A 23,082-nucleotide genomic window follows, 5' to 3' on the forward strand; every position below is an offset into this window, starting at 1 on the left:
ATTTGGTGGCCACGGCTACAGCCGGGAAATCCACCTTTCTACCTCAAGTCACTCCCCCACAGAAAAAGGCACCGACTTTTCAACCGCAGCCCTTTCGTTCCTTTAAAAATAAGAGAGCAAAGGGCTATTCATATCTGCCACGAGGCAAAGGTCGAGGGAAGAGACAGCAACACGCAGCTCCTTCCCAGGAACAGAAGCCCTCCCCGGCTTCTACAAAAGCCTCAGCATGACGCTGGGGCTTCTCAAGCGGACTCGGGGATGGTGGGCGGTCGTCTCAAAAATTACAGCGCGCAGTGGGCTCACTCGCAGGTAGATCCCTGGATCCTGCAGATAATATCTCAAGGGTACAGGTTGGAATTAGAGACGGATCCACCTCGCCGTTTCCTGAAGTCTGCTTTACCAACGTCCCCCTCCGAAAGGGAGACGGTTTTGGAAGCCATTCACAAGCTGTACGCTCAGCAGGTGATAGTCAAGGTACCTCTTCTACAACAAGGGAAGGGGTATTATTCCACTCTTTTTGTGGTACCGAAGCCGGATGGCTCGGTAAGGCCTATTCTAAATCTGAAGTCCTTGAACCTGTACATAAAGAAGTTCAAGTTCAAAATGGAGTCACTCAGAGCAGTGATAGCGAACCTGGAAGAGGGGGACTTTATGGTATCCTTGGACATCAAGGATGCGTATCTCCACGTTCCAATTTACCCCTCACACCAGGGGTACCTCAGGTTCGTTGTACAAAACTGTCACTATCAGTTTCAGACGCTGCCGTTCGGATTGTCCACGGCACCTCGGATCTTTACAAAGGTAATGGCCGAGATGATGATTCTTCTTCGAAGAAAAGGCGTATTAATTATCCCATACTTGGACGATCTCCTAATAAGGGCGAGGTCCAGAGAACAGCTAGAGATGGGATTAGCACTGTCTCAAGAAGTGCTAAAACAGCACGGGTGGATTCTAAATATTCCAAAATCCCAGTTAATGCCGACAACTCGTCTGCTGTTCCTAGGGATGATTCTGGACACGGTTCAGAAAAAGGTTTTTCTCCCGGAGGAAAAAGCCAAGGAGTTATCCGAGCTTGTCAGGAACCTCCTAAAACCAGGAAAGGTGTCTGTACATCAATACACAAGAGTCCTGGGAAAAATGGTGGCTTCTTACGAAGCAATTCCATTCGGCAGATTCCACGCAAGAATTTTCCAAAGGGATCTGTTGGACAAATGGTCAGGGTCGCATCTTCAGATGCACCTACGGATAACCCTGTCTCCAAGGACAAGGGTGTCTCTTCTGTGGTGGTTGCAGAGTCCTCATCTATTGGAGGGCCGCAGATTCGGCATACAGGATTGGATCCTGGTGACCACGGACGCCAGCCTGAGAGGCTGGGGAGCAGTCACACAAGGAAGAAACTTCCAGGGAGTATGGACGAGCCTGGAAACGTCTCTTCACATAAACATTCTGGAACTAAGAGCAATATACAATGCTCTAAGCCAGGCAGAACCTCTGCTTCAGGGAAAACCGGTGTTGATCCAGTCGGACAACATCACGGCAGTCGCCCATGTGAACAGACAGGGCGGCACAAGAAGCAGAAGTGCAATGGCAGAAGCTGCAAGGATTCTTCGCTGGGCAGAGAATCATGTGATAGCGCTATCAGCAGTGTTCATCCCGGGAGTGGACAACTGGGAAGCAGACTTCCTCAGCAGACACGATCTTCACCCGGGAGAGTGGGGACTTCATCCAGAAGTCTTCCACATGCTGGTAACCCGTTGGGAAAGACCAATGGTGGACATGATGGCGTCTCGCCTCAACAAAAAACTGGACAGGTATTGCGCCAGGTCAAGAGATCCGCAGGCAATAGCTGTGGACGCGCTGGTAACGCCTTGGGTGTACCAGTCGGTGTATGTGTTTCCTCCTCTGCCTCTCATACCAAAAGTATTGAGAATTATACGGCAAAGAGGCGTAAGAACGATACTAGTGGTTCCGGATTGGCCAAGAAGGACTTGGTACCCGGAACTTCAAGAGATGATCACGGAAGATCCGTGGCCTCTACCTCTAAGGAGGGACTTGCTTCAGCAGGGTCCCTGTCTGTTTCAAGACTTACCGCGGCTGCGTTTGACGGCATGGCGGTTGAACGCCGGATCCTAATGGAAAAAGGCATGCCGGAAGAAGTCATTCCTACTTTGATTAAAGCAAGGAAAGAAGTAACCGTGCAACATTATCACCGAATTTGGCGAAAATATGTTGCGTGGTGCGAAGATCGGAGTGCTCCGACGGAGGAATTTCAACTGGGTCGATTCCTACATTTCCTGCAATCAGGATTGTCTATGGGTCTCAAATTGGGATCTATTAAGGTTCAAATTTCGGCCCTGTCGATTTTCTTTCAAAAAGAATTGGCTTCAGTCCCTGAAGTCCAGACCTTTGTGAAGGGAGTGCTGCATATACAGCCTCCTGTGGTGCCTCCAGTGGCACCGTGGGATCTCAATGTAGTTTTGGATTTTCTAAAATCTCATTGGTTTGAACCACTAAATAAGGTGGATTTGAAATATCTCACTTGGAAAGTGACCATGCTTCTAGCCCTGGCTTCTGCCAGGAGAGTGTCAGAATTGGCAGCTTTATCTTACAAAAGCCCATATCTGATTTTCCATTCGGACAGGGCAGAACTGCGGACTCGTCCGCATTTTCTCCCTAAGGTGGTGTCAGCATTTCATCTGAACCAGCCTATTGTAGTGCCTGCGGCTACAAGTGACTTGGAGGACTCCAAGTTACTGGACGTTGTCAGAGCATTAAAAATATATATTGCAAGAACAGCTGGAGTCAGAAAATCTGACTCGTTGTTTATATTGTATGCACCCAACAAGATGGGTGCTCCTGCGTCTAAGCAGACGATTGCTCGTTGGATCTGTAGCACAATCCAACTGGCACATTCTGTGGCAGGCCTGCCACAGCCTAAATCTGTAAAGGCCCACTCCACAAGGAAGGTGGGCTCATCTTGGGCGGCTGCCCGAGGGGTCTCGGCATTACAACTTTGCCGAGCAGCTACGTGGTCAGGGGAGAACACGTTTGTAAAATTTTACAAATTTGATACTCTGGCTAAGGAGGACCTGGAGTTCTCTCATTCGGTGCTGCAGAGTCATCCGCACTCTCCCGCCCGTTTGGGAGCTTTGGTATAATCCCCATGGTCCTTTCAGGAACCCCAGCATCCACTAGGACGATAGAGAAAATAAGATTTTACTTACCGATAAATCTATTTCTCGGAGTCCGTAGTGGATGCTGGGCGCCCATCCCAAGTGCGGATTATCTGCATAAATTGTACATAGTTATTGTTAACTTATTCGGGTTATTGTTGTTGGAAGCCATCTTTCAGAGGCTCCGCTGTTATCATACTGTTAACTGGGTTTAGATCACAAGTTGTACGGTGTGATTGGTGTGGCTGGTATGAGTCTTACCCGGGATTCAAAATCCTCCCTTATTGTGTACGCTCGTCCGGGCACAGTACCTAACTGGAGTCTGGAGGAGGGTCATAGGGGGAGGAGCCAGTGCACACCACCTGATCGGAAAAAGCTTTACTTTTTGTGCCCTGTCTCCTGCGGAGCCGCTATTCCCCATGGTCCTTTCAGGAACCCCAGCATCCACTACGGACTCCGAGAAATAGATTTATCGGTAAGTAAAATCTTATTTTTTCCTGAATCAGATGAATTGAATGAAGTGTGTGATGAAGCGTGGGTTACCCCCGACAAAAAACTGCTAATTTCTAAAAAATTATTGGCACTATATCCCTTCCCACCAGAGGTTAGGGCTCGTTGGGAAACACCCCCTAGGGTGGATAAGGCGCTCACACGCTTATCAAAACAAGTGGCGTTACCGTCTCCAGAAACGGCCGCCCTTAAGGAGCCAGCAGATAGGAGGCTGGAAAATATCCTTAAAAGTATATACACACATACTGGTGTTATACTGCGACCAGCAATCGCCTCAGCCTGGATGTGCAGTGCTGGGGTGGCTTGGTCGGATTCCCTGACTGAAAATATTGATACCCTGGACAGGGACAATATATTATTGACTATAGAGCATTTAAAGGATGCATTCCTATATATGCGAGATGCACAGAGACACATTTGCGCTCTGGCATCAAGAGTAAGTGCGATGTCCATTTCTGCCAGAAGAGGATTATGGACGCGACAGTGGTCAGGGGATGCGGATTCCAAACGGCATATGGAAGTATTGCCGTATAAAGGGGAAGAGTTATTTGGGGGCGGTCTATCGGACCTGGTGGCCACGGCAACGGCTGGGAAATCCACCTTTTTACCCCAAGTCACCTCGCAGCAGAAAAAGATACCGCCTTTTCAGGCTCAGTCCTTTCGTCCCCATAAGGGCAAGTGGGCAAAAGGCCACTCATATCTGCCCCGGGGCAGAGGAAGGGGAAAAAGACTGCAACAGACAGCTTCTTCCCACGACCAGAAGCCCTCCCCCGCTTCTGCCAAGTCCTCAGCATGACGCTGGGGCCTTACAAGCGGACTCAGGCACGGTGGGGGCCCGTCTCAAGAATTTCAGCGCGCAGTGGGCTCACTCGCAAGTGGACCCCTGGATCCTGCAGGTAGTATCTCAGGGGTACAAATTGGAATTCGAGACGTCTCCCCCTCGCCGGTTCCTGAAGTCTGCTTTACCAACGTCTACCCCCGACAGGGAGGCGGTATTGGAAGCCATTCACAAGCTGTATTCCCAGCAAGTGATAATCAAGGTACCCCTCCTACAACAGGGAAAGGGGTATTACTCCACGCTGTTTGTGGTACCGAAGCCGGACGGCTCGGTGAGACCCATTTTAAATCTGAAAGCCTTGAACACTTACATAAAAAGGTTCAAGTTCAAGATGGAGTCACTCAGAGCAGTGATAGCGAACCTGGAAGAAGGGGACTACATGGTGTCTCTGGACATCAAGGATGCTTACCTCCATGTCCCAATTTGCCCTTCTCACCAAGGGTACCTCAGGTTTGTGGTACAGAACTGTCACTATCAGTTTCAGACGCTGCCGTTTGGATTGTCCACGGCACCCCGGGTCTTTACCAAGGTAATGGCCGAAATGATGATTCTTCTTCGAAAAAAAGGCGTCTTAATTATCCCTTACTTGGACGATCTCCTGATAAGGGCACGGTCCAGAGAACAGTTAGAGGTCGGAGTAGCACTATCTCAAATAGTACTACGACAGCACGGATGGATTCTAAATATTCCACAATCACAGCTGATTCCGACGACACGTCTGCTGTTCCTAGGGATGATTCTGGACACAGTACAGAAAAAGGTGTTTTCCCGGAAGAGAAAGCCAGGGAGTTATCCGACCTAGTCGGGAAACTCCTAAGACCAGGCCAGGTGTCAGTGCATCAGTGCACAAGGGTCCTGGGAAAGATGGTGGCTTCTTACGAAGCGATTCCATTCGGCAGATTCCACGCAAGAACTTTTCAGTTGGATCTGCTAGACAAATGGTCCGGATCGCATCTTCAAATGCATCAGCGGATAACCCTGTCTCCAAGGACAAGGGTGTCTCTCCTGTGGTGGTTACAGAGTGCTCATCTCCTAGAGGGCCGCAGATTCGGCATTCAGGATTGGGTCCTGGTGACCACGGATGCCAGCCTGAGAGGCTGGGGAGCAGTCACACAGGGAAAAAATTTCCAGGGCTTGTGGTCAAGCATGGAAACGTCACTTCACATAAATATCCTGGAACTAAGGGCCATTTACAATGCCCTAAGTCAGGCAAGGCCTCTGCTTCAGGGTCAGCCAGTATTGATCCAGTCGGACAACATCACGGCAGTCGCCCACGTAAACGGACAGGGCGGCACAAGAAGCAGGAGGGCAATGACGGAAGTGACAAGGATTCTTCGCTGGGCGGAAAATCATGTGATAGCACTGTCAGCAGTGTTCATTCCGGGAGTGGACAACTGGGAAGCAGACTTCCTCAGCAGGCACGATCTTCACCCGGGGGAGTGGGGACTTCACCCAGAAGTCTTCCACATGATTGTAAACCGTTGGGAAAAACCAAAGGTGGACATGATGGCGTCTCGCCTCAACAAAAAACTGGACAGATATTGCTCCAGGTCAAGGAACCCTCAGGCAATAGCTGTGGACGCTCTGGTAACACCGTGGGTGTACCGGTCAGTGTATGTGTTCCCTCCTCTTCCTCTCATACCAAAAGTACTGAGAATCATAAGAAGGAGAGGAGTAAAGACTATACTCGTGGCTCCGGATTGGCCAAGAAGGACTTGGTACCCGGAAATTCAAGAGATGCTCACGGAAGACCCGTGGCCTCTACCTCTAAGACAGGACCTGCTCCAGCAGGGACCATGTCTGTTCCAAGACTTACCGCGGCTGCGTTTGACGGCATGGCGGTTGAACGCCGGATCCTGAAGGAAAAAGGCATTCCGGATGAAGTCATCCCTACCCTGATCAAAACCAGGAAGGATGTAACCGTACAACATTATCACCGTATTTGGCGTAAATATGTTGCGTGGTGCGAGGCCAGGAAGGCCCCTACGGAGGAATTTCAACTGGGTCAATTCCTGCATTTCCTGCAAACAGGACTGTCTATGGGCCTCAAATTAGGGTCCATTAAGGTTCAAATTTCCGCCCTGTCGATATTCTTCCAAAAAGAACTAGCTTCTGTTCCTGAAGTTCAGACGTTTGTCAAGGGAGTACTGCATATACAGCCTCCTTTTGTGCCTCCAGTGGCACCTTGGGATCTCAATGTAGTGTTGGGATTCCTAAAATCACATTGGTTTGAACCACTCACCACTGTGGACTTGAAATATCTCACATGGAAAGTGGTAATGCTGTTAGCCCTGGCTTCAGCCAGGCGTGTATCAGAATTGGCGGCTTTATCCTATAAAAGCCCTTACCTAATTTTTCATACGGACAGGGCAGAATTGAGGACTCGTCCTCAATTTCTCCCTAAGGTGGTTTCAGCATTTCACTTAAACCAACCTATTGTGGTGCCTGCGGCTACTAGGGACTTGGAGGATTCCAAGTTGCTGGACGTAGTCAGGGCCCTGAAAATATGTTTCCAGGACGGCTGGAGTCAGAAAATCTGACTCGCTGTTTATCCTGTATGCACCCAACAAACTGGGTGCTCCTGCTTCTAAGCAGACGATTGCTCGTTGGATTTGTAGTACAATTCAGCTTGCACATTCTGTGGCAGGCCTGCCACAGCCAAAATCTGTAAAAGCCCATTCCACACGGAAAGTGGGCTCATCTTGGGCGGCTGCCCGAGGGGTCTCGGCTTTACAACTTTGCCGAGCTGCTACTTGGTCAGGGGCAAACACGTTTGCTAAATTCTACAAATTTGATACCCTGGCTGAGGAGGACCTGGAGTTCTCTCATTCGGTGCTGCAGAGTCATCCGCACTCTCCCGCCCGTTTGGGAGCTTTGGTATAATCCCCATGGTCCTTTCGGAGTCCCCAGCATCCACTAGGACGTTAGAGAAAATAAGAATTAACTTACCGATAATTCTATTTCTCATAGTCCGTAGTGGATGCTGGGCGCCCATCCCAAGTGCGGATTGTCTGCAATACTTGTACATAGTTACAAAAATCGGGTTATTATTGTTGTGAGCCATCTTTTCAGAGGCTCCTTCTGTTATCATGCTGTTAACTGGGTTCAGATCACAAGTTGTACGGTGTGATTGGTGTGGCTGGTATGAGTCTTACCCGGGATTCAAAATCCTTCCTTATTGTGTACGCTCGTCCGGGCACAGTATCCTAACTGAGGCTTGGAGGAGGGTCATAGGGGGAGGAGCCAGTGCACACCAGCTAGTCCTAAAGCTTTTACTTTGTGCCCAGTCTCCTGCGGAGCCGCTATTCCCATGGTCCTTTCGGAGTCCCCAGCATCCACTACGGACTATGAGAAATAGAATTATCGGTAAGTAAATTCTTATTATCCTTCTGTTACACATATTTTTGGACTAGTGCATGTCAAAGCTACAGTCAAGTGTGGCAAAATGATAGTGAAATGTGATGATATTCGTGAATATGCAGTGTGGCTTTCTTTTAGTGAATTTATATTCCAATTGTAAAGCGCAACAGAATTTGCTGCGCTATATTTGAAACTGTTATTAAATACAATTTGGTTATATTAGTCAAGGCTTGCTCACATTTATAAGGTTATAAACTGTCTACAAAATGTGCTCTCCCAGTTGGTATGGCAAACTCTTTCCATTCTATTATTATCTTTGCCCGTTAAATGTGGTTGGGTTTTTTTTTTTCCAGTTTACCCGGCAAACTCATCAGTGGTGGAATTGCCGGAATCATTGGAGTGACTTGTGTTTTTCCAATTGACTTGACCAAAACACGGCTTCAAAACCAGAGGAACGGGCAACAAATCTACAAAAACATGTGAGTGGGGGGAGGGGGGTGGGGGGTAACTGGTTACTGACAGCAAGAGAAGGCATCAGGGAGAAGTTCAGCTCAACAAGTTACTGTGTTTAAAATCATGTTTCACCTCTATTGCAGATGGGACTGTTTGAGAAAGACTGTGCGGTCGGAGGGTTACTTTGGCATGTATAGAGGTATGTTTGTTTGGGGGAGGTGTTTTAGTTCAGATGGACACAAAATAATAAACATTATAGATGTTAGACCTGCAAAAAAGTTACAGCTTTAATCAATACACATGGTAAAGCATACCTTAAGGTGTGTACACACGGTGAGATCCTTGCTATGCCCGATTTTCACTTGTGATTTCCCCTGAACTCCCCGGAGCCCAGCACCACCGATTTTGACTAACTTTTCTTGAGATATGGACTGTGTGTGCTTACGATTTTGGCTTATGTGAGATTTAATTGACATGTGAGATGAACTAGATAGTACACCGATCTAGCAAGGATCGACTTGCCTGCACAGTCTATCTTTTCTTGCAATACCGACCTGGCGGGACCGCGCACCGTGATCGCAAGTGATATAACACCTTGTGATCTGCACTAACTTTTCTTATGATTTTGACTATATAGTCAAAATCGAAAGAAAATCTCTCACTGTGTGTACACACCTTTAGTATGTTTGCTTGACTAGTGCATCGTAATGTTTTTTTCCCATGTATGCTGCTAGGAGACTTGTTATAAATGCTGCTTGGTAATGATAGGTCCCTGCTTATTTGTTTCTGCCATGTGTTTTTTTTGTTTTTGTTTTTTTTTTTCTTCACAAGTGTGATCATTAATAGCAATTGGTGTAGCACTGATAAGCTTTTTTTCTCTTACGTCCTAGAGGATACTGGGGTTCCATTTAGTACCATGGGGTATAGACTGGTCCACTAGGAGCCATGGGCACTTTTAAGAATTGGATAGTGTGGGCTGACTCCTCACTTTATGCCCCTCCTACCAGCCTCAATTTAGTAAATTTAGTAAAAACCGGATGAGCCGGTCACGCTTATGGAAGCTCCTGAAGAGTTTTCTGCATTTATTTTATGTTTGTTATTTTCAGGCAGGGCTAGTTGGCACCAGCCTGCCTGCTTCGTGGGACTTAGGGGGTGGAACGGCCCAACCTCTTGAAGGGTTTATGGTCCCATTCCCTGCTGTCAGGACACTGAGCTCCTGAGGGAACTATTCACGGGCCCCATCACCGCGAGCGTACATTACCGCAGCACGCCGCCACCCTTAACAGAGCCAGAAGAATGAAGAGTGGTGAGTACTAAGCCGGCGTCCCGGCTAGCGGGTCGCTGGCCATTATGGCGGCATGAGGGTACAGAGACGCACGGCTTCTAACCGGGGCGGAATGCGTCTCCAGACACAGCACAAAGCTGCGTCTCAGTACACAGTACCCACACTGGCAAAAACAGCATTAGGGGTGTATTCAATAACGGTCAGAAGCTGCCGTCTTGTCGGAAAGACGGCAGCTTCCGACAGAAATAGGTCGGATGGGTTCCGACCTATTCAATAGGGGCTGATTTTTTTTCCGACAAGTCGGGAATTCCCGAGTTGTCGGAAAACACATGGATCGGTGGAATAGCCGCAGATCCACGTGCTTCTGTCGGAAATGGGGCCAAATCCGACCGGTTTTGGCTCCTTTTCCGACAAACTCAATCCGACTTAAAAACAAGTCTGATTGAGGTGAGGAGACGAGCGGTGCTGTGGGAGCTGAGATCGACCTCTTTCCCTGCAGCGCCTCCCCCCGACGCCCCAGACATGTCCCCCCACAGCCAACTCCGGCCACCGATCACTGCTCCCCCCCGCTGCCCAGCTTACCCCCGACGCCGTCCTGCTCTTGGCCGCTGCTGTCAGCGCAGCCGCAGGACAGGACCCTGTGTACGGCCAAATCAAACAGACTGATTTGGCCGTCCATTGAATAGGGGTTGTCTGATCCATTCCGACAACTGCATGTCGGAATGGATCCGACTCTTATTGAATATACCCCTTAAAACTGTTTCCTCTCCATTTTAAGCAACAGATTACCTCAGACAGTATAAAAAAAGCGGGAAGACCTAACTGACGGGTCAGACATGGAGGAGGGTCATTTTGAGGTGGATTTGTAGGGGGGTTGCTACTCTGTCACAGAGAATAGAGGCTCTTATAGAGGCTATCAGAGATGTTCTGCAAATTCCTGAGAAGGCGTCAGAGGAGTGTGAGGATTCATATTTTAAAGTAAAAAAAGTCCTCAGTTTTCCTGCGTCCTAGGAATTGAATACCCTGTTTGAAGAACCATGGGTTAATCCTGATAAGAAATTTCAAATCCCTAAAAGGTTGCTCTAATCATTTCCTTTTCCCCTGGAGGATAGGAAAAAAATTGAAAAATCCACCGATAGTGGACGCATCGGCTGTCAAGAAAAATTGTATTGCCTGTCCCTGGTGCAGCCTCTCTAAAAGACACGGCTGATCATAAAATTGAGACTACACTCAAATCATTGTATACAGCTGCTGGGGTGGCCCAGAGACCCACTATTGCATGTGCGTGGATCACAAAAGCCATTGCTAAATGGTCAGGTAACCTAATTAAGCGTTAGATTCCTTGTCTAGAGGGATGTTTTACTCCTGTAGCATATACAGGACTTTGCAAACTTTATGGTGGAAGCCATAAAAGATATTGGTTTGCTTAATGCACGCACCACCGCTATCGCAGTGTCAGCATGCAGGGGCTTGTGGCTACGCCAGTGGACTGCTGATGTGGACTCCAGGAAATGCGTGGAAGGCCTACCATTCACAGAAGTTGCTTTGTTTGGAGACTAACTAGACAAATGGATCTCCAAAGCTACTGCGGGTAAGTCTACGTATCTTCCTTCCGCAGCTCCCACAGCCAGGAAAGCTTATTCAGCTTCAAATTTACAGTCCTTTCGGACGGCCAAGTTTAAGGGCAAATCCAGAGGTGCTTCTACAGCCTCCAGAAGCGCAAGAGGTAAACCAGCAACTGCAGGTTCTCAGGAGCAGCGTTCAGGCACTACTTCCTCAAAGCCTTCAGCATGATGGTGGACCGCGATGCCAGGTGGGAGCCCGACTAAAATTCTTCCGTCGCATCTGGTCAAGTTCGTGCCGGGATCCCTGGGTCATAGATCTTATTTCCCAGGGCTACAGACTGGAGTTCCAAGAGCTCCCACCTCACAGATTCTTCAAATCAGGCTTACCAGCTTCACAAGAGGCAAGTATAACTTTCCAGCATGCCATCCAAAAACTGGTACAGACTCAAGTCATTGTTCCAGTTCCACCTCTTCTGTACAACAAGGGGTACTATTCCAACTTGTTTGTAGTACTGAAACCGGACGGTTCGGTACGACCGATTCTGAACCTCAAGTCCTTGAATCCGTTCTTTAAGAATGTTCAAGTTCAAGATGGGGTCTCTGAGAGCCGTGATCTCAGGTCTGGAGGAGGGGGAATTCCTATTGTCTCTGGATATCAAGGATGCGTATCTTCACATCCCGATCTGGCCGCCTCATCAGGCTTATCTACAGTTTGCACTGCAGGACTGTCACTACCAGTTCCAGGCCCTGCCATTTGGTCTCTCCACGGCACCAAGGGTGTTTACCAAAGTGATGGCAGAGATGATGTTTATACTCCGCAAACAGGGAGTGAATATAATTCCGTACCTGGACGATCTTGTGATAATGGTGCCGTCCAGGGAGAGGTTGCTGGACAGCATTGGTCTCTCAACCAAACTTCTCCAGGATCATGGGTGGATTCTGAAGCTTCCGAAATCTCACCTAGAGCCAACACAGAGACCACCATTCCTGGGAATGAGTCTGGACACGGAATCGCAGAAAGTGTTCCTTCCATTGGAAAAAGGGATTGTTCATCCAGTCGATGGTTCGGGATGTCCTGAAGCCAACCTGGATATCTGTGCATCTATGCATTCGCCTTCTGGGGACAATTGTGGCCTCTTACGAGGTGCTTCAATACGGAAGGTTTCATGCAAGACCCTTCCAGCTCGATCTGTTGGACAAATGGTCCGGATCGCATCTTCACATGCACCAGAGAATCCGTCGATCGCCAAAAGCCAGGATCTCCCTTCTGTGGTGGCTACAGATTTCTCACCTCTTCGAGGGTCGGAGGTTCAGAATTCAGGACTGGATCCTGTTAATCACGGACGTAAGCCTCAGAGGTTGGGCAGCAATCACCCAGGGGGTGCAGTTTCAAGGAAGATGGTCAAGTCAGGAAGTCATCCTTCCAATCAACATTCTGGAACTCTGGGCCATATACAATGCCCTTCTGCTGGCCTCATATCTTCTTCACGATCGGGCCATTCAGGTTCAGTCAGACAATGTGACGTACATAAACCGACAGGGCGGAACGAAAAGCAGAGCAACAATGTCAGAGGTGTCAAGAATTCTCCTCTGGGCAGAAAAAACGCTGTGGCGTTGTCAGCGGTCTTCATTCCGGGAGTAGACAACTGGGAAGCAGATTTCCTCAGCAAACAAGACCTGCACCCTGCTTGACACGTCAGTGGGGATATCCACAAAGCGACATGATGGCCTCTCGACTCAATAAGAAGCTCAAGCGGTATTGTTCCAGGTCGAGAGACCCCCAGGCAGTGGCAGTAGACGCTCTGACGACTCTATGGGTCTATCAGATGGTGTACACGTTCCTCCACTTCCTCTGATCCCAAGAATTCTAAAAATAATAAAAAGGGAAAAGGTTCAAGCAATACTCATTGCTCTGGACTGGCCAAGAAGGGTCTGGTATGCGGACCTTCTAGAAATGCTCCTTGAAGATCCTTGGCCTCTATCTCTTCGCGAGGATCTTCTGCAACAGGGCCTGTTTGTCTATCAGGACTTACTGCGGTTACATTTGACGGCATGGAAGTTGAACGGCTGATTTTGCCAGAAGAGGGATCCCTAATAAAGATAGTACGATACAAGCCAGGAAGTGGGTAATGTGTAAACATTACCACCGTATTTGGAAGAAATAAGTCTCTTGGTGTGAGAGAAGAAATTATTCTGCGTTGGATTTTTATCTGGGACGTTTCCTGCTTTTTCTGCAGACTGATGTGGGCCTACGTCTGGGCTCCATAAAAGTCCAGATTTCGGCCTTGTCCATTTTCTTTCAAAAACAATTGGCTTCTCTCCCTGAGGTCCAGACGTTCTTGAAAGGTGTTCTGCACATCCAGCCTCTCTTTATGCCTCCCACAGCACCTTGGGATCTTAATTTGGTGCTGCAGTTCCTTTAATCGGACTGGTTTGAACCGTTACAGGAGGTGGACGTAAAATATCATACGTGGAAGACAGTCACACTGTTGGCCTTGGCTTCAGCAAGATGTGTGTCGGAGCTGGGGGCATTGTCTCACAAGAGTCCCTATTTAATTTTTCATGAGGACAGAGCTGAACTCCGAACTCATCAGCAATTTCTTCCTAAAGTGGTGTTGGCATTTCACATCAACCAACCTATTGTGGTTCTGGTTATCACCGACACTTCTGCTACTTCAAAGTCTTTGGATGTTGTGAGGGCTTTGAAGGTAATACATAAAGAGGACAGCTCGTCACAGAAAATCTGACTCTCTGTTCATTCTTTATGATCCCAATAAAATTGGGTGTCCTGCTTGAAAACAGACAATTGCATGCTGGATCAGGCTCACTATCCAGCATGCTTATTCCAATACAGGTTTGCCGGTTCCAAAATCTGTACATGCCCACTCTACTAGGTCGGTGTGTTCTTCTTGGGCGTCTCACTGGGGTGTCTCGGCTTTACAGCTCTGCCGAGCAGCTACTTGGGCTGGTTTGAACACGTTTGCGAAGTGCTACAAGTTCGATACTTTGACTAAACTGAAGGTCCTCAGAGGCCAATCAGTTCTACAGGAACCTCAGCACTCTACCACCTGGTTTGAGAGCTTTGGTACATCACCATGGGACTAAATGGACCCCAGTATCCTCTAGGACATAAGAGAAAATACGATTTTAATTACCTACCGGTAAAGCCTTTTCTCGTAGTCCGTAGAGGATACTGGGCGCCCGCCCGGTGCTTTGTTCTTCCTGCACTGTTACATGGTTAAGTATTGTTGGTTCAGCTGTTGCTGTTCATGTTTAAAGTTGGGTTAGCATAGCTTTCCTCTGACTTGTGTGTGCTGATTCGGAATCTCACCACTATCCTTTATATCCTTCTTCTCTCAAAGAATGTCTGTCTCCTCTGGCACAGTTTCCTAGACTGAGTCTGGTAGGAGGGGCAGAGAGGGAGGAGCCAGCCCACACTATCAAATTATTAAAGTGCCCATGGCTCCTAGTGGACCAGTCTATTCCCCATGGTACTAAAACGAACCCCAGTATCCTCTACAGACTACGAGAAAAGGATTTACCGGTAGGTAATTAAAATCCTATTATTATTGCATTGTTACAGAAACATGGTCTTTACATTTTAAACTTGGCACAGTAAAGAACACTTTTTGGAACAGTTATTTTATTGTTTATTTGCAATACATTTATTATAATTGGGTATCCTTACATTTTAATTTGATTAGAATTCCAGTCTTAGTAGTCCTATATTTTCACATGCTAGACTGTTTTCAGTAGAATGTTTGTTTGCATCTGTGTTTTTCATATTGCAGACCTATCGCCGTGGATTTTGAGGGCTAGCCGATGTGGCGAAGCCACGGTGGATCATTAAATGTACTACAATTGTAATTAGGAAAACTCATATTTCATATTTATTTATTTCCTTTCTGTTCTCTCCTTTTTTGGAGTTTTTTTCTGTTATTGTTGTAAAAGTTAGGCTTTTTGTCCTTCTTTGCTTTCCTGCAGCTTATGCTAACTTCTCCTTCTGCAAGACAGTTCATTGAAAAGCTTAGCGAGGATAACTCCTATGAGACTTGTCAATGAATAAACACATTGGTGAGCCTTTTGATTTCTCTTCCTCTAAGAAGGCAGTGCATAATTGTGAATGATCATTGAATCACAACTCAAGTATATTGTGTGTAGTGTATAAATCTATCCCTATTATTTTTATTTTATTTTTTATTATTATGAACAAATCATTTAAAGAAATTGACATTTTTGTTTGCACGTCTGAGCCAATCTTGGCATCATTGCATTAGTACGTGAGACCGCTCCAGAGCCTTGCAACCAATCATTTTATTGCCTGGAAAGCAGCAGTTTAGGGAGTACAAATATAATTTAAAACCTATTTAAAAAACAAACAAACCTATATTATAATTGTTGAATTTTAGAACCAGTTGTCTGATCTAATACCACTTCCAATCTGTTAAGTGGTTGTAGCATGAAAGTTGAACCTAAAAACTCAAAAGGCGGAACTTATTTTCTTTTGCATTGGAATTTCAAGAACTGTCTTGATGAAAATAAAAGTGCATATGCATGTCCCATTGTCTTTCTTTCATTCCTATTAACACTATCAACTGTTCTTCATATTGTTCGTGGTTTTCTCCCTCCTCATATGTCACATGAGACTTTCACTTTAGATATGCCCAATTCTTGTTTTTTCTCCATTCTGCACCCACAAAAGGCTTGCTGTAATCACAAGTTAGATAACAATTTTATATGCTATTCATCATTAACGGTCTGCAAATACTGCTTTCATATGATACTCTTCCAGTGTCCTTGTAAGCAACGACAATAGAGTTCTGAACATGCTCAAAGCTGCAGTACCATAAAGCTGCTCTGCCGTTTCCCCAGGATCTGCGGTTAGTTTCGCAACCTGGGCTGCAAACTGGGCAGTGACATGTTTTGGATTGACGGGAGTAGGGTGAGTAAAAGAACCAATGGCAGGATACAATCCTGGACATTGACATTTCTCATTGGTTCTTTCACTTACAGCACATCCCTGTTCTGTAGCCATTTTGAAATGGTTTGCCACTTTTTTGTGGTAGTGGAATGTTAAATGTACACTATAACATATATAAATAACTATATGCAGGTTGAGTATCCCATATCCAAAATGCTTGGGACCAGAAGTATTTTGGATATCGAATTTTTCTGTATTTTGGAATAATTGCATACCATAATGAGATCATGGTGATAGGTCCCAAGTCTAAGCACAGAATGCATTTATGTTTAATTTACACCTTATACACACAGCCTGAAGGTAATTTTAGCCAATATTTTTAATTTGTGCATTAAACAAAGTGTGTGTACATACACACAATTCATTTGTTTCATATACACCTTATACACACAGCCTGAAGGTCATTTAATACAATATTTTTAATAACTTTGTGTATTTAACAAAGTTTGTGTACATTGAGCCATCAGAAAACAAAGTTTTCACTATCTCACTCTCACTCAAAAATTCTGTATTTCGTAATATTCAGTATTTTGAAATATTTGGATATGGGATACTCAACCTGTCCAATAATTTAGACTCCTGTATAGGCCATTAAGTGTGCTTATGTTTACATACACTTGTTATTACATACATTTTAAATAGACACTGAAGTTGGTACATGTTTAGTCTGATATATAAGGACTGAAACAGCTGGTCATCAATGAGTTTTAAAAGATGATTGGAGAACCTAATAGATTGCATTTTAGTCACAAAGATCCATTTAAACGATTCCCTCTTGCAACTTCTGCTTTTCTGTCTTTCTCGTATGTATAAGTTCACCAAGTAATGCTTCAAATATTGTTTTACCTGTAGTGTCTGTTAGTGCTATTAGCAGCACATTCATTGTAGGAAATTGATGTATCCCTTGAGGTTTAGTAAAGAGTTGTGTTCTTTAAAGGTGCTGCAGTAAACTTAACGCTTGTAACTCCGGAGAAGGCAATTAAATTAGCTGCTAATGACTTCTTCAGACACAACTTGGCAAAAGATGGGTAAGTTATTTTTGAGTTGAATAAATATTTTGTTATTGTACTTACCGTGTTTAATAAATCAAATCAATGATCAGTGTTTAGTAGTGTTGTGCCTTGGTACTGGCATTTGCTATGTACACTCGTTGCTTTTGTCATCAAAGTTTGGATGCCGTATAAATGTTGCCCCTTCAGCTACCAGGATTTGTGATGCACATAGTTAAGAGTTTATTATTAGCAGTAACTGAACAAGGGTTACATCCATTGTATAGATGTCGGCCAGGTTAAACATGAAAGCAGATGTAACATGCTCTCTGCTTGGGTTTTTTTCGTTTAAGAAAGTGAGGTGCTCAACCACCCATACAGCTAACAGGATGTTAAATGTACTGGTAACCCCTGCCCCCTCTTATGCTACCTAAAGTAGGGAGCCATCTTGTGGTGTAAGCACTTCCAGCTAGATGATATGGAAAGCTATGGAACACAGGAGTGTTAACCAACACGCTGGATTGACAGGTGTTACTAATTATTTCAGAAAATACCATGAAACGCACACTGCTAGGATTTCATGAGTAACCAGAATGTATTGTATGTAGAGTCTTTTCAGTCATTCTTTGGACAGGATGCAGCAAGCTTGCACTTTGCTTGTGATATATCCCACCACTCTCCGCATGCATATCGGTGTTTACTAACACCGTATGCATGAAGAAAATCACAAAGGACCGCTCCTGCGGTAAGAGCTGTCCTTTGCAATGATGGGACTTCCGTGTTTAGGACCTGGAAGTCCTATCTGTGCATGTGTGGAGTGACTATCACAGGGGATACTGGGAAGTTGGATACCTATCGGAAGGGGCTGTGCGATAATCCAAAGATGAAGTTGCCCACCGCATCCAAGCCTCCAGAATCGATCACATTGCGGGGCTTGGTGGGTATGCGGCCAAACCTTTGGAAACTGCATTTTCTGAGGTTTGGGACCATATTTCCACTTACTGCATCTCATTTATCATGAACGTACAAATAATATATTTGTGAAATCATATAAATAGTACATAGAACTTTCTCTTTCATCCATCTGGGGGACGCTGCGCACTTACTAATGGGTTAGAGTGTGTGTGAAGGGAGTTTGGCACAGAACCTATAGAAATCAACTCCTCCCCCCTCTAACCCCTCCCATCTACATCCTGTTCAGGAATTACCTCAGTTTTAGTTTTGTGCCTGAGGAGTACAGGCACAGTTTCTATGCCTATAGTTTTTAGTTAGGTTTTCTTTTCCTTTTATTTGAGTTTTGTTGGATACTTAGTCCCTGTTTACAGGTGACAAGTATAGGTAGAGTGGGGTTAGCTAGAGGAGGCTGTTTAAGCCAGATTTCCCACTCTAAATAGCCTCTGGGAAGCCACCATACTGAGGTCACTGGGGCTTTTTCTGTTTTCTTCCGGGCAGAGATCCGAGGAGGCACTATTCAGGTAGGACAGCCACAACCTGCCTGGGCAGAGTTGGACTGTTAAATTACTTGCATTAATATTTATACAAATGCTGTCTGTTTAGTCCCCCCCCTCCCCTCCCCTCCGCTGGCGACTGTATGTTAAGCATGGGAGATGCGGTCTGACAGAGACCGATTACATGAGACACGCTGCCACGGTGATTTACCGCTGCTGTACACAGAGGTGAGGCAGCGGGATCTTATACAGACAGAGCGGTTCTGACGGAGATGTAAACTCTTTCCGCTCCCGCCTGTACCTTATTAGGAGCCACGCTCCCAATACAGAGGGAGGAAGAAGGTCCCCTTGTTGAAGTGGATTTGGACGGCTAGCCGTAGCAGTGTTACAGAAGGAGAAGTCAGCGCTTCCCGCCTTGTTCTCCCCGCTCGACTAGTTAGTAACGGTCTGCCTCCATTTTCCTTGTTAGGCGGGCGTGATTTACCGGCGCCATCTTCTCCACGCTTGTGGTAGAGTTACACAGCGGGAGATGCTGCGCAGCATACAGCATAATACGGGAACACAGCACACTGGAGATCCCAGCCAGGATTGGCTCACAGCAAGTATTATAGTTAACCTGTGCTTGTTTATAGTTACTTTCTTAATTATATAGCCTGTAGTGCAGTGACAGTCACTTAATTTATTTTTGGGGAGTCACTGTTATTCATTTACTCACCCTGTTATTTCTACAGGGGAGTTCATATGTTTACAAGGCATTTATTAGAGGGGATTTCTACTTACTTCTCTATTGCATTTTTCACTACTATTTGGGTTACTATTAGCTAATTGTAAGAATTATTTATGGCAATAAGCCGGACACATTTACCAAAAGAAGCAGGCTCAGTTGTTTATTTGGCCTGTTTCACAGTGCGGCTCCACACTTGTAAGAGCTAACACGGATCCAGGTCCCCTCTGTAATGCATGCTCTAAAACACCTGTGACGGAGCAGCGGGGTAGTTCTGTAGATCTGTTAATACCTCTGTGGGCCAGGAATGTGGTTGATGTTACAGCAAGAAAGATGGGCAGGTGTCTCTCTGACTCAGCTCAAGAATCCTCTACAAGCTCAGGAGTCAAATTATTGATACATGTCATACGTCGAACTCCTTCCATATACGCATTTTGCAGAGATTTAATAGAGGCCTGGCTGAAGCCAGACTCTCCTTATTCAAATTCCTACAAAATAAATTAATTGAGATTTCGGTATCCCTGTGCAGAAGAGGATACAAGATCCTGGAAAACAGCTCCGATGGTAGATGCCCCTATTACAACATCTGGCGATAGCAAAGGTTAATCCTTTGGTGCAGCCAGGAGACCTTGAGGGATCCTACAGATAGGGAGACATGGGCAAATCTTAAATCCATATTCGCCTTATTTGATATTTCTCTATGTCCAATTCCCGCCGGAGCTTGGGTCCTTACAGCGTAGATGTTTGGCTTGCACAGGGGTGTCTGAAATGCAACCGGACGACCCATCCAAAGCTATACAATTAGTTAAAAAAAAAAAAAAAACTGTCTCGCATTCAAAGCAGACTTTAACAGCTGTTCTCTTTTGAAGGAGGGTTTCTCTTTGGCTCGGAACTTACAAAAATCAATACACTGGGGGACAATAGCCCTTTCTTCCGGTTGTTCTGCTCCTCAGAAACCGAATCAAACAAAGTTTCGGACCTTTCGTACTAAAGCTAGGTGAATTCTCCAGGTCGTTCGGGCCTCTTCACAATTTCCATGCGGAGGACCATTCTGAGGCAGAGGAACCCAGTCATCTCGTAGAGTGGAGCCGAGTGGCTCAGGAGGCTAAGGCCCCTATCTGCAAACAGACAGACCCGGGTTCGAATCACCCTCAGAGCCCAAGAAGAATATAAACCAGCCTTACACCTACCAACAAGCCTGCTGCAGGATTGTCCGGGTCCTCCGGAGGGATCTTTGGTGGTTGGGGCTCGGTTACTTCAGTTCAGGAAAGTATGACCGTTGTTAAAACAAGATCGGTGGGTGACGGGTCGGATTCCGAAGATATATGTTGGGACCTCGAGGAACCAGTCCCATTTATCTCCCATGCGATCCCTCCTAACGCAACTTCCGCGCTTTTATACTACAGAGTAATTCTTCCAGTTCCCAAACAACAGAGTCAGGGCTTTTACTCAAGTCTTTTTCTTTTTAAAAAACCGGACGGTTCGTTTCGGCCCATTTTAAATCTAAAATGCCTAAATCTGTATCTCTCTGTACAGAAATTCAAAATGGAATCCATTCGTTAAATCATCGCCTCCATGGAACCGGCTGAATTTTTTACTTCCTTATACATAAAGGACGCATACCTACATGTTCCCATTTGGACAGGTCACCAGATCTTCTGAGATCTCCCGTTCGGCCCATCCATAGGCCCTTGGGTGTTTATGAAACTCATGGCCCGCATAGCTGTGATACTCAGGTCTCAGGGAGTCAACATTACTCCTTACTTAGATGACCTGTTGCTGAAGAGTGGTCAGCGGTGGCATAGTGGTTACAGTGTCCGTCTGCAATGTGTACATCCCGTGTTCAAATCCGGGCAAGACTAGAAATTTTCTCCATCACAGACACTTCTTCACCAGCAATTGAAGCTCACAACAAACACCCTACATTCATTCACGTGGATAGTGAATTTCCCAAAAATCTTCGCTGCTTCCCTCTCAAAAGATGGTTTTTTCTAGGTGTCTTGTTTGACACAAGCCAGAAAGTTCCTCAGGACAATGTTCAGGATCTACAATCCACAATCAGATCCCTGTTACAATTGCCGATGGGTTCAAGTTCTCAGATGTATGCTGCTGTTGGGAAAGATGGTGGCAACCGAGGCAGTGCCATATGCCAGATTACATGCTTCACCCCTTCAGGCTCAGATTCTCATCTGTTGGACTCAAATGGGACTACATCTGGACTTGCAATTGTTCCATTTGTCAGTTCAGACTCATCAGTCTCTACATTGGTGACTTTACAGCCACAGTCTGACCAAGGGGGTGCCATTCACAATTTGGTCTTGGATGACGGTCACCACAGATGCCAGCCTCACGGGTTGGGGGGCGGTGTTTCAATTTCAGCACTTCCAGGGCCTCTGGCACAGCCAGGTATTGACGGGGCCAATCAACATTTTGGAATTGAAAGCACTCCGGTATAGTCTGCTTCAGTTATGAATCAGCGTTTGGGGTCATCCAGTACGATTTCAATCAGACAACTCCAAGGCGATAGCTTACATAAACAGACAAGGCTGAAGTCGAAGCTAAAAAGTTGTGACGGAAGTCTCCCATATTCTCCAGTGGGCGGAACATTGGGTTACGACCATCTCCGCAGTTCGCATCCCGGGAGTGGAAAACTGGGAAGCAGATTTCTTACGCCGTCAGGTGGTCCATATGGCGGAAGAGGAGCTTCCTCAAGAGGCCTTTCTTACCCTGATGTCGCTGTGGGGTACTTCCGACAATTACCTGCAGACATCTCGTCTCAATAGAAAACTACCTCTGTACGGCTCACGAGATCAGGATCATAAGTCAGCACTGATCGATGCTTTGACATCTCCACAGTGTTTTCAACTGGGATGTGTTCCCGCCAATTCCTCTACTCCCACACCTACTTCAGCGCATCTGGAGAGAAGGTCTACCGGTCATTCTCGTGACTCCGGCCTGGCCTCGTCGCCAGTGGTACACTCTTCTGCACAGCAGGGTGACCAAGAAACCGTTCCGTCTACATCTGCGACCAGATTTTATTCTACAAGCACCTTGTCGCCACCACAATTTAAATCGTCTGACTTTGACGGTATGGTTCTTGAATCTAGCATTCTAAGAAATAAAGGCTCATCTCTACTGGTGGTGAGCACTATGCTCCAAGCTAGGAAACCAGTCACTTCTCGAATTTCTCACGGGGTATGGCATATCTATATTGCTTGGGGTGAAGAACGTGGGTTGTCGCCGAACATCTTTCGCTTATCTCGCCTGTTGTCTTACCTTCAGGATGGTCTGACTAATGTTCTTCATCTTTCTTCCCTTTAAAGGGCAACATCTTTGGCTCTCTCACCTAGACGTTCCTTCACGAGGTGCTTAGGTTTCATCCTCCGTTTGTTCTTCCGGTTCCTCCCTGGATTTAAAGTTAGTTCTTAAGGCTTTTCAGAAGTTACGTTTGAACCACTGGAATCTGTAGAATTGCGGTTCCTTACTGTTAAGGTGGTTTTTCTTTTAGCCATTAATTTGGACAGAAATTTTTCAGAGTTAGCGGCGCTTTCTCTTCAGAGTTAGCGGCGCTTTGTTTTTGTTTTTTCATGATGAGCGAGTGGTCTTGCGTACGAAACCTTCTTTTTTTTTGCCAAAGATTGTGTCGGTTTTCCACCTGAATCGGGACATTGTACTTCCGGCGTTTGTTCCAAATTCTTCCGGAGAGGATAGTCATTTGGCATTATTGGAAGTTGTTAAGACCTTACACATTTATTG

At 46.1% G+C, this 23,082-nt stretch overlaps 1 protein-coding gene across 7 annotated transcripts in view; it reads left to right on the forward strand.

Annotated features, from left to right (window-relative positions):
* LOC135047580 (mitochondrial glutamate carrier 1-like) overlaps positions 1-23,082 on the forward strand; it is a 178,051-nt gene that overhangs the window by 135,002 nt on the left and 19,967 nt on the right. For 5 of the 7 annotated variants that reach the window (XM_063955462.1, XM_063955461.1, XM_063955465.1 and 2 more), the window contains 3 exons: positions 8,235-8,360; positions 8,478-8,533; positions 17,103-17,193. In XM_063955462.1, coding sequence (XP_063811532.1) covers positions 8,235-8,360; positions 8,478-8,533; positions 17,103-17,193 — 273 coding nt within the window. Of the gene's footprint in view, positions 1-8,234; positions 8,361-8,477; positions 8,534-14,975; positions 15,048-15,168; positions 15,259-17,102; positions 17,194-23,082 lie in introns of those variants that run through there. The other 2 variants (XM_063955468.1, XM_063955466.1) reach the window with 2 other exon arrangements.

This window comes from Pseudophryne corroboree, chromosome 2, assembly GCF_028390025.1.
Source record: "Pseudophryne corroboree isolate aPseCor3 chromosome 2, aPseCor3.hap2, whole genome shotgun sequence".
Lineage (NCBI taxonomy): Eukaryota > Metazoa > Chordata > Amphibia > Anura > Myobatrachidae > Pseudophryne > Pseudophryne corroboree.